This window comes from Bradysia coprophila, chromosome II (genome assembly GCF_014529535.1).
Source record: "Bradysia coprophila strain Holo2 chromosome II, BU_Bcop_v1, whole genome shotgun sequence".
In the NCBI taxonomy this organism is placed as follows: Eukaryota; Metazoa; Arthropoda; class Insecta; order Diptera; family Sciaridae; genus Bradysia; species Bradysia coprophila.
In genome coordinates, this window is record NC_050735.1 from 7,872,593 (window position 1) to 7,882,984 (window position 10,392).

Genomic DNA, 10,392 nt, shown 5'->3' on the forward strand with positions numbered 1-10,392 from the left:
GTTAGATGATTAGACATCACATGCAAAAGAGCATCAATTCTATTACTCGAACTGGAGATTTTCTGAAATTTGGTCACGAACGGAAAGTAATCATTTATGCAATTCAATGGCTGAAATGACCTGTTTCATATGGTAGAGTGTTTCAGCGGAGAAATGGGAGCAATAATAATTGCAGATGTGCGATGCAAACCGCTGGCCTGAATATTGTAGACAACGTCACTTGAGTCAGTGTCTATTTTCAAGATTCGATTTATACAAAAAATCTGAGAATTTCTCGAGCACTCTAGAATCTTAGAATTTCGATCATTTTCAAGAATTTCTAGAATTTAATCAATTTCATGAAAATAGGTCCTGCCCTGATAATAACGCCCTGTTTGAAATCTATGCCTTATGATTACACCACTCGATACGAAGAACATCTCTTCTTCGTTTCCTTAGAATCCGTAGAATGAGCATAATGAGCTCGGCTGTTACAAATCGTCGAAAATCCGAATTAGTTTTAAAATGACGGTATTGGTGCGAAATGACGAAAGAAATTCACAGCATGCAATAGTAATTTTCTTAACTCATACTACGAGGCTTTTTTTTAGAGAACGAGAGGTTTCCAGCACGAGCTGGAGGCAATAAACAGAAATTTCTAGATAGACAAAATCCATTATAAAACTCGGGATAAAAGTTTAAAAATTTCGTTTTCGTGTGTTTATTGACCTCGGCTTCGCCTCGGATGAACACAACTCACACGAAATCTCTAATTTTAAACTTATTATACCTCGTCAAGTAAATAACTAAGAAACTTGCTTGCGAAGTGTGAAGGGCTCAAAAATAAAAGTTTCATGCCGCACCAGACGATGACGAAATAAACTTCAATTCTAGCAAAAACAAACAAGTTGCATGTACAACTTTGATCGAATTAAGAGAACTCTGCATAGAAATAATTTATTTCCTTCGTGAATTGCATAAAGTGTCCTATGAGCAGGAACCGCACGCGATGCATTGTCAGCCTCAGCTTCGTGTCGGGATGCTAGCCTCACATTTAGTGCGATAAAATACAACTATGATCGATTCTTGGCGCATAGACTGTTATAATGCTGAACTTTTACATTCAATTGCAGATTGGAGCACTAGCGTCGAAAAAAAGATTCCGATTCGGCAGTAGGGTCAAAAACGAAGCTATCAAAAGTGTACCAAATTCGTAACCAAATTCAAAAAAAAATTATTAGTACGCGCGCGTTTGATTTCCATAATTTTACGTTAATCAGACGATTTTTACTGACCATTTTGTTTTACTGTTTCTATCTAAAGATAATTGGCGCTGTGGTTTCAATTCCATGCAGTCCTCATTTTTAATACAATACACAACGACGGCGAAGGAATGTACAATCTTCTGGTCGTCTTTTTCCATAAAAAAATATGACTCATTCTCGTCCATTGTTACTACTGATGTTACACTTTAATCTGTGGATGCCATAGTAGACTTAAAACCAATTTTTAGTAAAAACTTTGAACTGGTCAGGTTCGGTTTGACCAGGACTTTAGTTCGACCCGAACTTGACCTGAAAATTTAAATCTCGTATTCAACCCGAACGCAATCGAACCTGAACTTTCACTTTTAGGTTATATCAAGTTTAGTTAGCTTGAAATTTTTCGTGAAAATTTGTCATTTCAGGTTCAGGGCAATTTAGGTCAGACCCGATAGTAGAAGTTTAGGTTTGGGCTAGAATTTCGGGTCGACTATTATTTCGGATTCTGGTTGAAATCCGGTTCGGGTCAACCTGATTTGAAACAGGTCAAGCAGAACGCGATCCTAACTTTGAAACGGAGTGCGCGAAATTATTGAAGATTTTCTTTGCATCGAGTCGTTTGTACAAAAAAATTTACGATTTTGAGAGACCTGAGTAACTTGTAACCGAAGCTTATGCAACCCATTAAATTGCGTTTTCTCTCTCCCTCTGAAAAAAGGTCCTATTTGAGACTGTTCCCCGTTCACATTCCTTCGTCCTCTGTGCACATTCGCCATCGATAAAATAATAATCAGTTTATCGAATTGAAACCACACAACCATACACATAACCTTAGCTAATTAAAAAAAAAAAGGTTTTTAACTCTACACACTCACGTTACTCGTTGGCGATTATTCATCCGGTGTTATTTGGCCGATTGTTCGGATCGATAAACACAAAGTAATTGTAATATCATAGATCGTTCGGACTGGTCGGTGAAAATTCTTGAACATATTCCTTCGGAAAGAAACCAACCTGCGCACATTCGAATACAAAAAAATAAATTGAGTGGTCGTTAGTGGTGCCAGAGTTGTACATCCAAAGTTACATAGCTGGATTAAACTTACCCGCTCCATGGCTTTTCCACGCCACCAACCTTTGCTGTCGCCTTCTTTACCAATGACTAGTACAATGCAATCCTTCCGTAAAGGCAGTTGATTCAATTCTTTGGGATTGAAATCGTAGAGAGCTTTGGACAGGACCTCCTTGAAAGGCCATTGAAGCGTTTGATTTAGGCTGAATTTGAAGAAAAATTTACGTGAAAAACCCGATCGAAACGGACCAGAAATCCGTCTACGCTTACCCCGCAAAGTTTTCACCCAAATCGTTTCGTTCGTAGAATGACACTAATTCGACGATTGTTTTAAAGCTACGCCGTGATGACAGATAGTACTGTGGGCAGAGAGTTCAGAATTATTTATGGCAAAGATTAAACAGTCATCCGGCATATCAACGAATACTTACACACACCGAATCTCCTTCCCGTTTTTGGTTTATTTTCATATGTTTAATGACCCTATCGTCGGTTCTGCAGAATGAGGGAGAGAGAGAGAGAGAGCAGTGTCAGATTAGTTTCAAATTTGTCCACCACTCACAACTGTCTACTTACTTTAAACTCAGCGCATACATCGTCTCCGTTGAACTACTAGCCCCCTGCGGTCGAACCCTCAACAGATACGTTCCGATTTTACGACTTTCCAACCGAACCGACGCAGTGTCCCGATCCATTGGCCCGACGAACCAATAAAACTCCGACAATTGTCTATCACAGACTGGCGGTGGAAGGCTAACCGGTCCTTGTTTGCAGCGGCCTGTCGACGAAATGCATCCGCGATGCACGGATATTTCGCACACCTTGCAACGATATCCCTGGTGTATCAGACCTTTGAGGAATTTCGAGCAGTGCAAACAAATGATCGGAGTATGAAAGGTCGTTATGTGAAACTTGTGATCGGTGTTGCGGCAACCCATCGGTTCCAACGTTTCCCTGGTTCATTGCAAATCGGAATTTAAATGAGATTTTGCTGTATTAATGAAACGACTGCGCCGACTTACATTGCCTCCTGTAAAGCTTTCGTCCATTTGATTCGTTCGGCATCACTTTTTACGTACAACGTGAACGCCGTCGATTGACTTTTGCGTACCAAAATCAATTGAAATTTGAAACGAGCATCCCGACCCACTAAGGTCGTTCGAGTGGGTCGATTGGATGATTCTACGCGATAGTCGTTTAAGTTGTGAGCGTCTCGGAAAACATATTGGCCATCCTAATCGGGGCAACAGAGTCAGTTAGTAGTAGGTCAGATCATCGCGACGCTGCGCAACTTACTTTGGTATTTGAAGGTTTGACTAAAATCATTAATTTCTCGAAGATGAAGGCATACCGATGCTTTGTCTTCTGGTCCTCATGCGCCTTGATGTTCAGGTCACCGTCCAATAATAACCGTCCATACTGTCGCAGGTCATGGCCGTTCGGAAGATTCAAATCCATAATGCTGTCCTGAATAACGAAAGTAATTTTGATGTGCGATTCGACTGAGTACACGTGCGGTCATTTCATACCTTGACTTTCTGAATGACACCTAAATGCTCGGAATCTCTTTTCACCTCGTTTGTGTATTGGGCTACGTCAACCATAGCTTCTTTGGCACGTTCTAATCCTCGGTAGTCGTCATGCGTCTGTGGACAATTAAAATCATTTCAATTCAGTGCCATAATTCCGGTGCACAATTCAACCAACCGGTAATGTTTCGTGGACAAGTTTGTCCAACAACAGATGATACTTCAAAATTCTCTGCATCGGTACGGATAGAATGTCTCGCAGTTGAACTCTGCCCGAACTGTGGTCCATTTGACATTTTTCAATTAACTTCTCTACGGCAGAATTACGCTTCGACAAGTCACGCAGCGTTTCCGTCGCTGCTGTCATATTCGAACAGTATTCACCGTAAATGAGAAAGGGCTCCCGAAATTCCAGAAATACTTGACTCAATTTGCATTTAGGTGTCGGGGATGTGGCATCTTTCAGTTTGTCCAGAAACTTGTCGTGAATGTCGGCCAATTCCTGTTGAATTGAAAAATCGATCAGTTAGCAGAGCAGGGACGTGTGGTAAGATCTCAAAGGGTGTACCTTTATTCGCGGGAAAATTATTTTGATTTCATCTTTCGATAACACCCCCTCCATTGGTTGCATGAATTTCTTCTTCAATGCAATTAAGACCTCCAAGTAATTGGTTTCCGTGTCAATCAATTCCCTTATCACGAAGTCACGTTGCTCGAAGCTTGCCGTCGATGCTGTTAACTATGGTGAATTGGATGTTAGGATTATTTAACGGCAAAGATTATCATTGGCCCGGTTCATGCGTTCAAAAATATCGAACATTCATATGGCCTATATAAAGAAACATCATGCCCAACAAAAAAAAGACCGATGATGTCGAGCTCGAAACTCGGGTGGCAAAATTAAAAATCAAAACACAAAAAATCAATCGAACAAAAAAAATTGTCGGGGGATCTCGTCTATTTTTGAACATCGATATTGTATCACTCATACCTGTGGTCGGGTAGCCCATTGTATCGAACACAAGTCTTGATAAACTTCCTCTTCTTTCGTGTCTTGCTCGTCAACATGACCATTCATTTGTGTGCTGTCCGTGGTTCTGTTTCGTTATGTTCATTTGTTTGTATTTTGAGTTGAGAAATTGTTTTGGTGTTTTTTTTTTGCGGTTGTAATTTTTAGTGTTAAATTTAATCAACCCCAAGTTAACATAAAAAAAAAAGGAAAAGAAAATAAATTAAAACAGAAAAAAATTGGCATGCATTGCGGTGTGTGACTGAAACTTTGGTGCGCTATTTCCTACTCAAAAGAATTGTAGTTTAAATAGTAAGACAGTGACTTTGGTTCATATAATTAGATCTAGTCGTAGAAGCCTCTAACCGTTGTAAGAATTCAGCGACGAATGAAGCTCAACGGATGATTCTTGAAGGAATTACCATTTTTGAATAAAAATCTGAAAGTCTGGAGTCCATCAAAAGTTTGGCAAATGTTCACGGAATGATTTACTGCTGTCTTGGGGAGGAAACAACTGACGATGGCTAGATCACACTTGCCCAGAGGTCTGTGCTTTCATTACATCACCTTACGCGAACAATTTGTGAGAAGGGAAGAGCTATTGCTTAATGAGATTTTGATTTCCTACACATTAGATAACGTCACGTCACCCCTGGAATCAGTGACCTGAACGTGAGATCATCTGAATTGAAAAGTTCAGGTCAGGCCAGGTTATTTTTTTAGAAATTTCCTAAACCTCTACCTGCCCTGTGTTAGGTTTAATTTTTTTTAATAAAAACCTGGTCAGGTCTGGTCAGGTTATTTTAAAGATTCGATCCGAAATTCTAACCCAAACCTGAACTTCTACTTTCGGGTTTGACCTGACACTGGAATCACAAATTTTCACGAAAAATTTCGAGTTCCCTCAACTTGACCTGATCTAACCTGAAAGTGAAAGTTTAGGTTCGGTTCGAACGAGAGGTTCGATTCCGTTCACTTTCAGGTCAAGTTCAGATCAGGTCAGAGATAGACATTCAGGTTCAGATCGACTCAGGCCAGGTTTTAGATTTTTCAGGTCGGGTTGCAAATTGCCTTGCCTCGTAATAGGTCGCATTTGACGTAAAGTGAACATTTATTTCGAGACATTTATTCAAATGAATCTCAGCCCGAATCTATTACTTCAGGTCTGTTGAGTGCAGGTCAAATTCAGGTTAATCTTGTATTTTTGGATGCTTAGGATACATCCTAAATTCACGTCAGCACCAGAGGGTGGACGGGGTTCAGATTGAATCCGAAATTTTAAATTCGGCTTCAAGTCAAGGTCAGGTTCGCGTAAACCTGAACTAAATCAAGTCGACCTCAATCTGACGCGGGTATCATTCTGGAATAATGAAAACTGGTCTGGACTGGCTAACGAATGTAAAATATTTTCTAAATTCTCGACGAATTCAGGGAAATTTGGTAAACATTCGGGATGTCAAACCGAAACGAATAACGAGGATGTCTCATCTCAATGTGTTGCTTTAACCTAACGAACCAAAATCACTAAAATTTCTGTAATCGATTGGTGAAATTGAATCCATCTGAACTATAAACAGCATTTCGATAGTCGAAACTAAAGTAACAATAAAAGCGTGAACAATTTCACATAAATTGGCAAAGAACGATGTTTAAAGAACCGGTGCGATTGGTATGCGAACATTGAGAACGACACTATATTCAACGGTTCAAAATTGGATTTGAAATTAAATATGTCCACGGTAGCTTAATCGGTTAGAGCATCAGCCCGGCAAGTTGAAGGTTATGAGTTCGTGTCTCACCCGTGCACATCAAAATTTTTAATTTCAAATCCAATTCGATTGTAGTATTTCTAAGCTGAAAAGGACACTATTTCAGTTCAAACAGAACGTTAACGTGAACGTAGATGAAACAAGTGTTGGGCTACCCAGTTGACGAGTACCCTATCACTCGAAAGTTACTCGTTTTGAACGAAGCCCGACTCTCGAATCACGATCGTTCAAATATGAAATTTCAATCGCACCGTTTCTCCAGAACAGTAGCTTGAACAACCAAACTAAATAAATGTAGCCGCATCAACAGAGGTAAAGAAACATCGTTTTGAAAAAGTCCAAATTATAACCTCAGACGAAAAGGTCACATAGCACAGATCCTCATAGGTGCGTTCTTCGTAACGACTGTTCCACGTTAAATTTTCAACCGTTTCCAGCGACGGCATTTTGATTCGCCACAGTGTGTGCTCGGTCACATTATTTTCATGATCTCCATTCGACGATTCGTCTTCTTCATCCAATACTTCGGACTCGTCGTCGGCGATCACATTGTTCGTTTCTTTAACCGTTGATATCGACACATCTTCGCTTAGGCTTTCATGGTTATTGTTGCTTTATAGGGTCAAGGTAAATAACGTGAAGATAGAGAGGCATAGTCATAGGATAATCATTATGTCAGAGTTAAACGAAGTTGATTTAGAAAATTGGTTTGGCTATAGTGGATTGAACACTCACGTTGAATGTAAGTCCTTGTAGATGTCTTCGTCCGAATGGCTGCGTTCTCTTGGCGACGAATGCGCACTGAATCCACTGAAATGATCAAAAGAAATTTTGCTCAGCAACAGAAGCACAACCGGTTGAATATTTAACGAACGATATATCCTTGTGCAGCTCCTTGACAATGTCACATTGTGACAATTTCGCCAGCGTAATGAGAACTTTGTGAAAATTTGTCAAATTGTACAGCATCATTGGTTCGAACAGATCCGATTCCTTCAGTCCAAAATGATTTTTGCAGGCGTCCACAAAGTATTTAATGTTTTGGCAACACAAGAACTAAAACCACAACAATGACAGAAATTAATTTCACGGTCCTGTGCACCGGAGAAAAAAACCCGAATGCAAACCTGAGCCATTTGAGGTTTTCGGTTGAAGTCCAGTCCAACTTTGGCATCCAGAAAATTGACTAAATTACACAATAACACTCCATCACGTAGGGTGAGAGCTAAGACTCGAATCTCGGATTCATTGGCGTTCGCTTTGTGCTCGATGGGAATCACTTTGCAACGGGTCAACCATTTGGCAGCCTCACGCCACAGACCTGGAATGATATTTCCGCTGTATTGTATGTGACGAATGTACGGCAACGATGAAGAAACAGTCAAAAATTCTTCATTCTTTCGAGACAACACAGAAACATTGCGTCTTTTGCTCGAATGTTTTTGCCAATTTTTAACACAACACTTTTCTTCAAAATTTGACAATATTTCGATTAAAATACCTTCTGCCATTGCCATTGCTGTTATGTTGTCGATGATACAAATGATGAATAAACAATTAGTAATTAACACGGGAAAATTCCACAAAATAAAACAAGAAAACACGAAAAATCATTCGGCCATTTTTACAAAATTCATTCGTGTCAAAAAGGTATCTGTCAAAAATATCTGTTGCGCGCTCTCCGTATCTTGCTGTCCTCGTCGTCCTCGCTCTCTGATGGACTGAAAGAGAGAGGAATTGGTTGTCAAACACAAAAATGAACAGCAACCGAATTAGTGGGATTTTTTTAAACTTTATTTTAATTCGGGAATTTAAAGAAGAAAATTTTATTAAAACATTCTTGTGCAGAAATACTTATGGTAAACATATAACGCTCGTCAGTCAGTCATTTAAATTTGAATGTGAACGAAGAGATATTTCGGCAAATTTAATTTATGGCAAGATTGAGAATAGGTCCAGTAAGTTAAATTTGTATGTAATTCCTCTTATTTTGAAGAGTGACCTATAGATTAGTTAAAACTTACTGGTCTTAAGTCGCTATTAATCGTTAACTGTATATAGTAGTAAACTGACCAGTTAAAACTTGATGGTGTTGCTGTCAAACTAGTTGTTGTAAACATTCCATTGTCGATTCGATATCAATTTTGTTTTGTTTTATTTGTCAGCTATGTACACATCCAGCGGAAACTGACCAAACTGACTCAACTTACGAAACTGGTCTCTCTATCTCTCTATCGATTTAAACAGTTAATATGACTGTTAACGAAGAGCGAAGATCAGGTAAAGTTAATCTAACCTTGAGGGCAATGCCAAAAAATTATGAATAAAAATAAATCGAAATTTAAAGTTAGAATTTTCGAAATACCGTGATTTTGCATGTGTCTCGTCTCACCTCTCATTTTAACATCGCCCTCAAGACCTGTTACGTTTAACTGAGCCGAAATACCTCTTTGTTATCACTCTAATGGAGAGCGAAGATTATGTATATTACACACTTGTCACGAAGAAGTCGAGGCTCGCCGAGACTGATAGTGACAAGTGTGTACTCTATTTTATCACATAAGCGAAAACATAAGCGAACAACATTGACCAGAAGTGTAATGTTTGAATTAAACTTCTAGTGAAGTAATTTTGACATCCGAACACCGCGCGTATGTGATAACAGTACATTACTATACCAGTGAAGTAATTTGATATCTCGTATCCAGATGAGTAAAAGTATCCGAGGGCTTCAGCCCGAGGTACTTTTACTCATCGTGATACGAGATATCAAATTACTTCACGTGTAAAGTATGGCGTTTTACTTTACGAGCGAGGGAAAGGGTCTTCCCTAGTGAGGGAAAGGCCACATTACCTCACTAGTAAAGTAAATGAAATTTAACTGCACTCGAGGGCAATGTCAAAAACAAATATAAATTCTTGTCACCAGTTGGGTTTAACTGAGCCGAAATCAATCTCCATTAACACTGTATTAGGTCAGCTGTTTTTTCGAATATGTGTGCCTTCCACGGAAAGTCGTCATGTATGTTCAGCCTTTGCGGATAGCGTGTTCATTACATGAACGGTTTGATTTTTACACTAGTTGCTTTAATTGATGTTATCTATCTAGAACGATAATCTCGAGCTTATCCCCTAGGGAGTTTTTACTTATCTCGATATATCTGTTCTCGACAGATAAAATATGGTATGCACCTATTGCCAGACTGTTATTTTGACGTGTAGGCATTACTGCCCACGTCTTCGGCTCTGGCAATAATGTCCTACACGTCAAAATAACAATCTTGGCAACAGGTACATAATATATATTAATTTAATTTATTTGAAATTGAAAATTTCCGGATGGAACAGGTAATAATAGTAGCATACACGAGCAACTTGATTCGGAAACTGTTCTTTTCACTTATGTTCTGTGTATCGTCTCGGCTATAAAAGTTCCACACAAATAACAAATAACCGAACGAAATGTCCAAAATTACACTTAGTCAATACCTCTTGAGTACCGACAAACCATATCCTTTCCGTTTCTTCCGAAGAAATATATCGATTCTAATAATACAATAAAATCTCTTCAGTCTACAGTCGTCTCTTCAGTGTCAGGCTAGTACAGCCAGAACATCGTACATTTCAAACCGTCGATTTATTCCCCACACATATCGTCGATCCACTCCTTATATGAATAAAAACATTATTTTATAAATTTCAATTTATTTTCGGTGTTTTTTTTTTGTTAGTCAAGAGGTGTGCTAAACCACACGACAGAATTTTATTTAAA

The 10,392-nt window shown here is 39.0% G+C and overlaps 1 protein-coding gene across 2 annotated transcripts; it reads right to left on the reverse strand.

Moving 5' to 3' along the window:
- Positions 1–2,061: 2,061 nt before the first annotated feature.
- LOC119070199 (protein vav) lies at positions 2,062–8,307 on the reverse strand. Of its 2 annotated transcripts, none has more exons than XM_037174495.1 (15): positions 8,122–8,307; positions 7,748–7,941; positions 7,495–7,676; positions 7,356–7,430; positions 6,971–7,232; positions 4,411–4,581; positions 4,021–4,344; positions 3,843–3,959; positions 3,610–3,780; positions 3,336–3,547; positions 2,890–3,267; positions 2,745–2,808; positions 2,584–2,672; positions 2,348–2,516; positions 2,062–2,255 (listed from the first exon to the last, which is right to left on the reverse strand). In XM_037174495.1, the coding sequence occupies exons 1-15, from the start codon at positions 8,135–8,137 to the stop codon at positions 2,193–2,195; spliced, it is 2,487 nt and encodes an 828-aa protein (XP_037030390.1). In that variant the 5' UTR covers positions 8,138–8,307; the 3' UTR covers positions 2,062–2,192. The 2 variants fall into 2 exon arrangements, with proteins under 2 accessions (XP_037030390.1, XP_037030391.1); XM_037174496.1 differs by lacking the exon at positions 6,971–7,232 and adding an exon at positions 4,834–4,939 and having other exon boundaries at positions 8,122–8,303.
- Between the last annotated feature and the right edge of the window lie 2,085 nt (positions 8,308–10,392).

Excerpts from the sequence above, each read along its gene's own strand:
- LOC119070199 (XM_037174495.1), bottom strand. Across the intron at positions 4,582-6,970 it reads ATGTGACCTTTTCGTCTGAG|TTAACAGCATCGACGGCAAG; the intron begins GTTATAATTTGG and ends AATTCACCATAG. Across the intron at positions 4,345-4,410 it reads TAATTTTCCCGCGAATAAAG|GAATTGGCCGACATTCACGA; the intron begins GTACACCCTTTG and ends TCAATTCAACAG.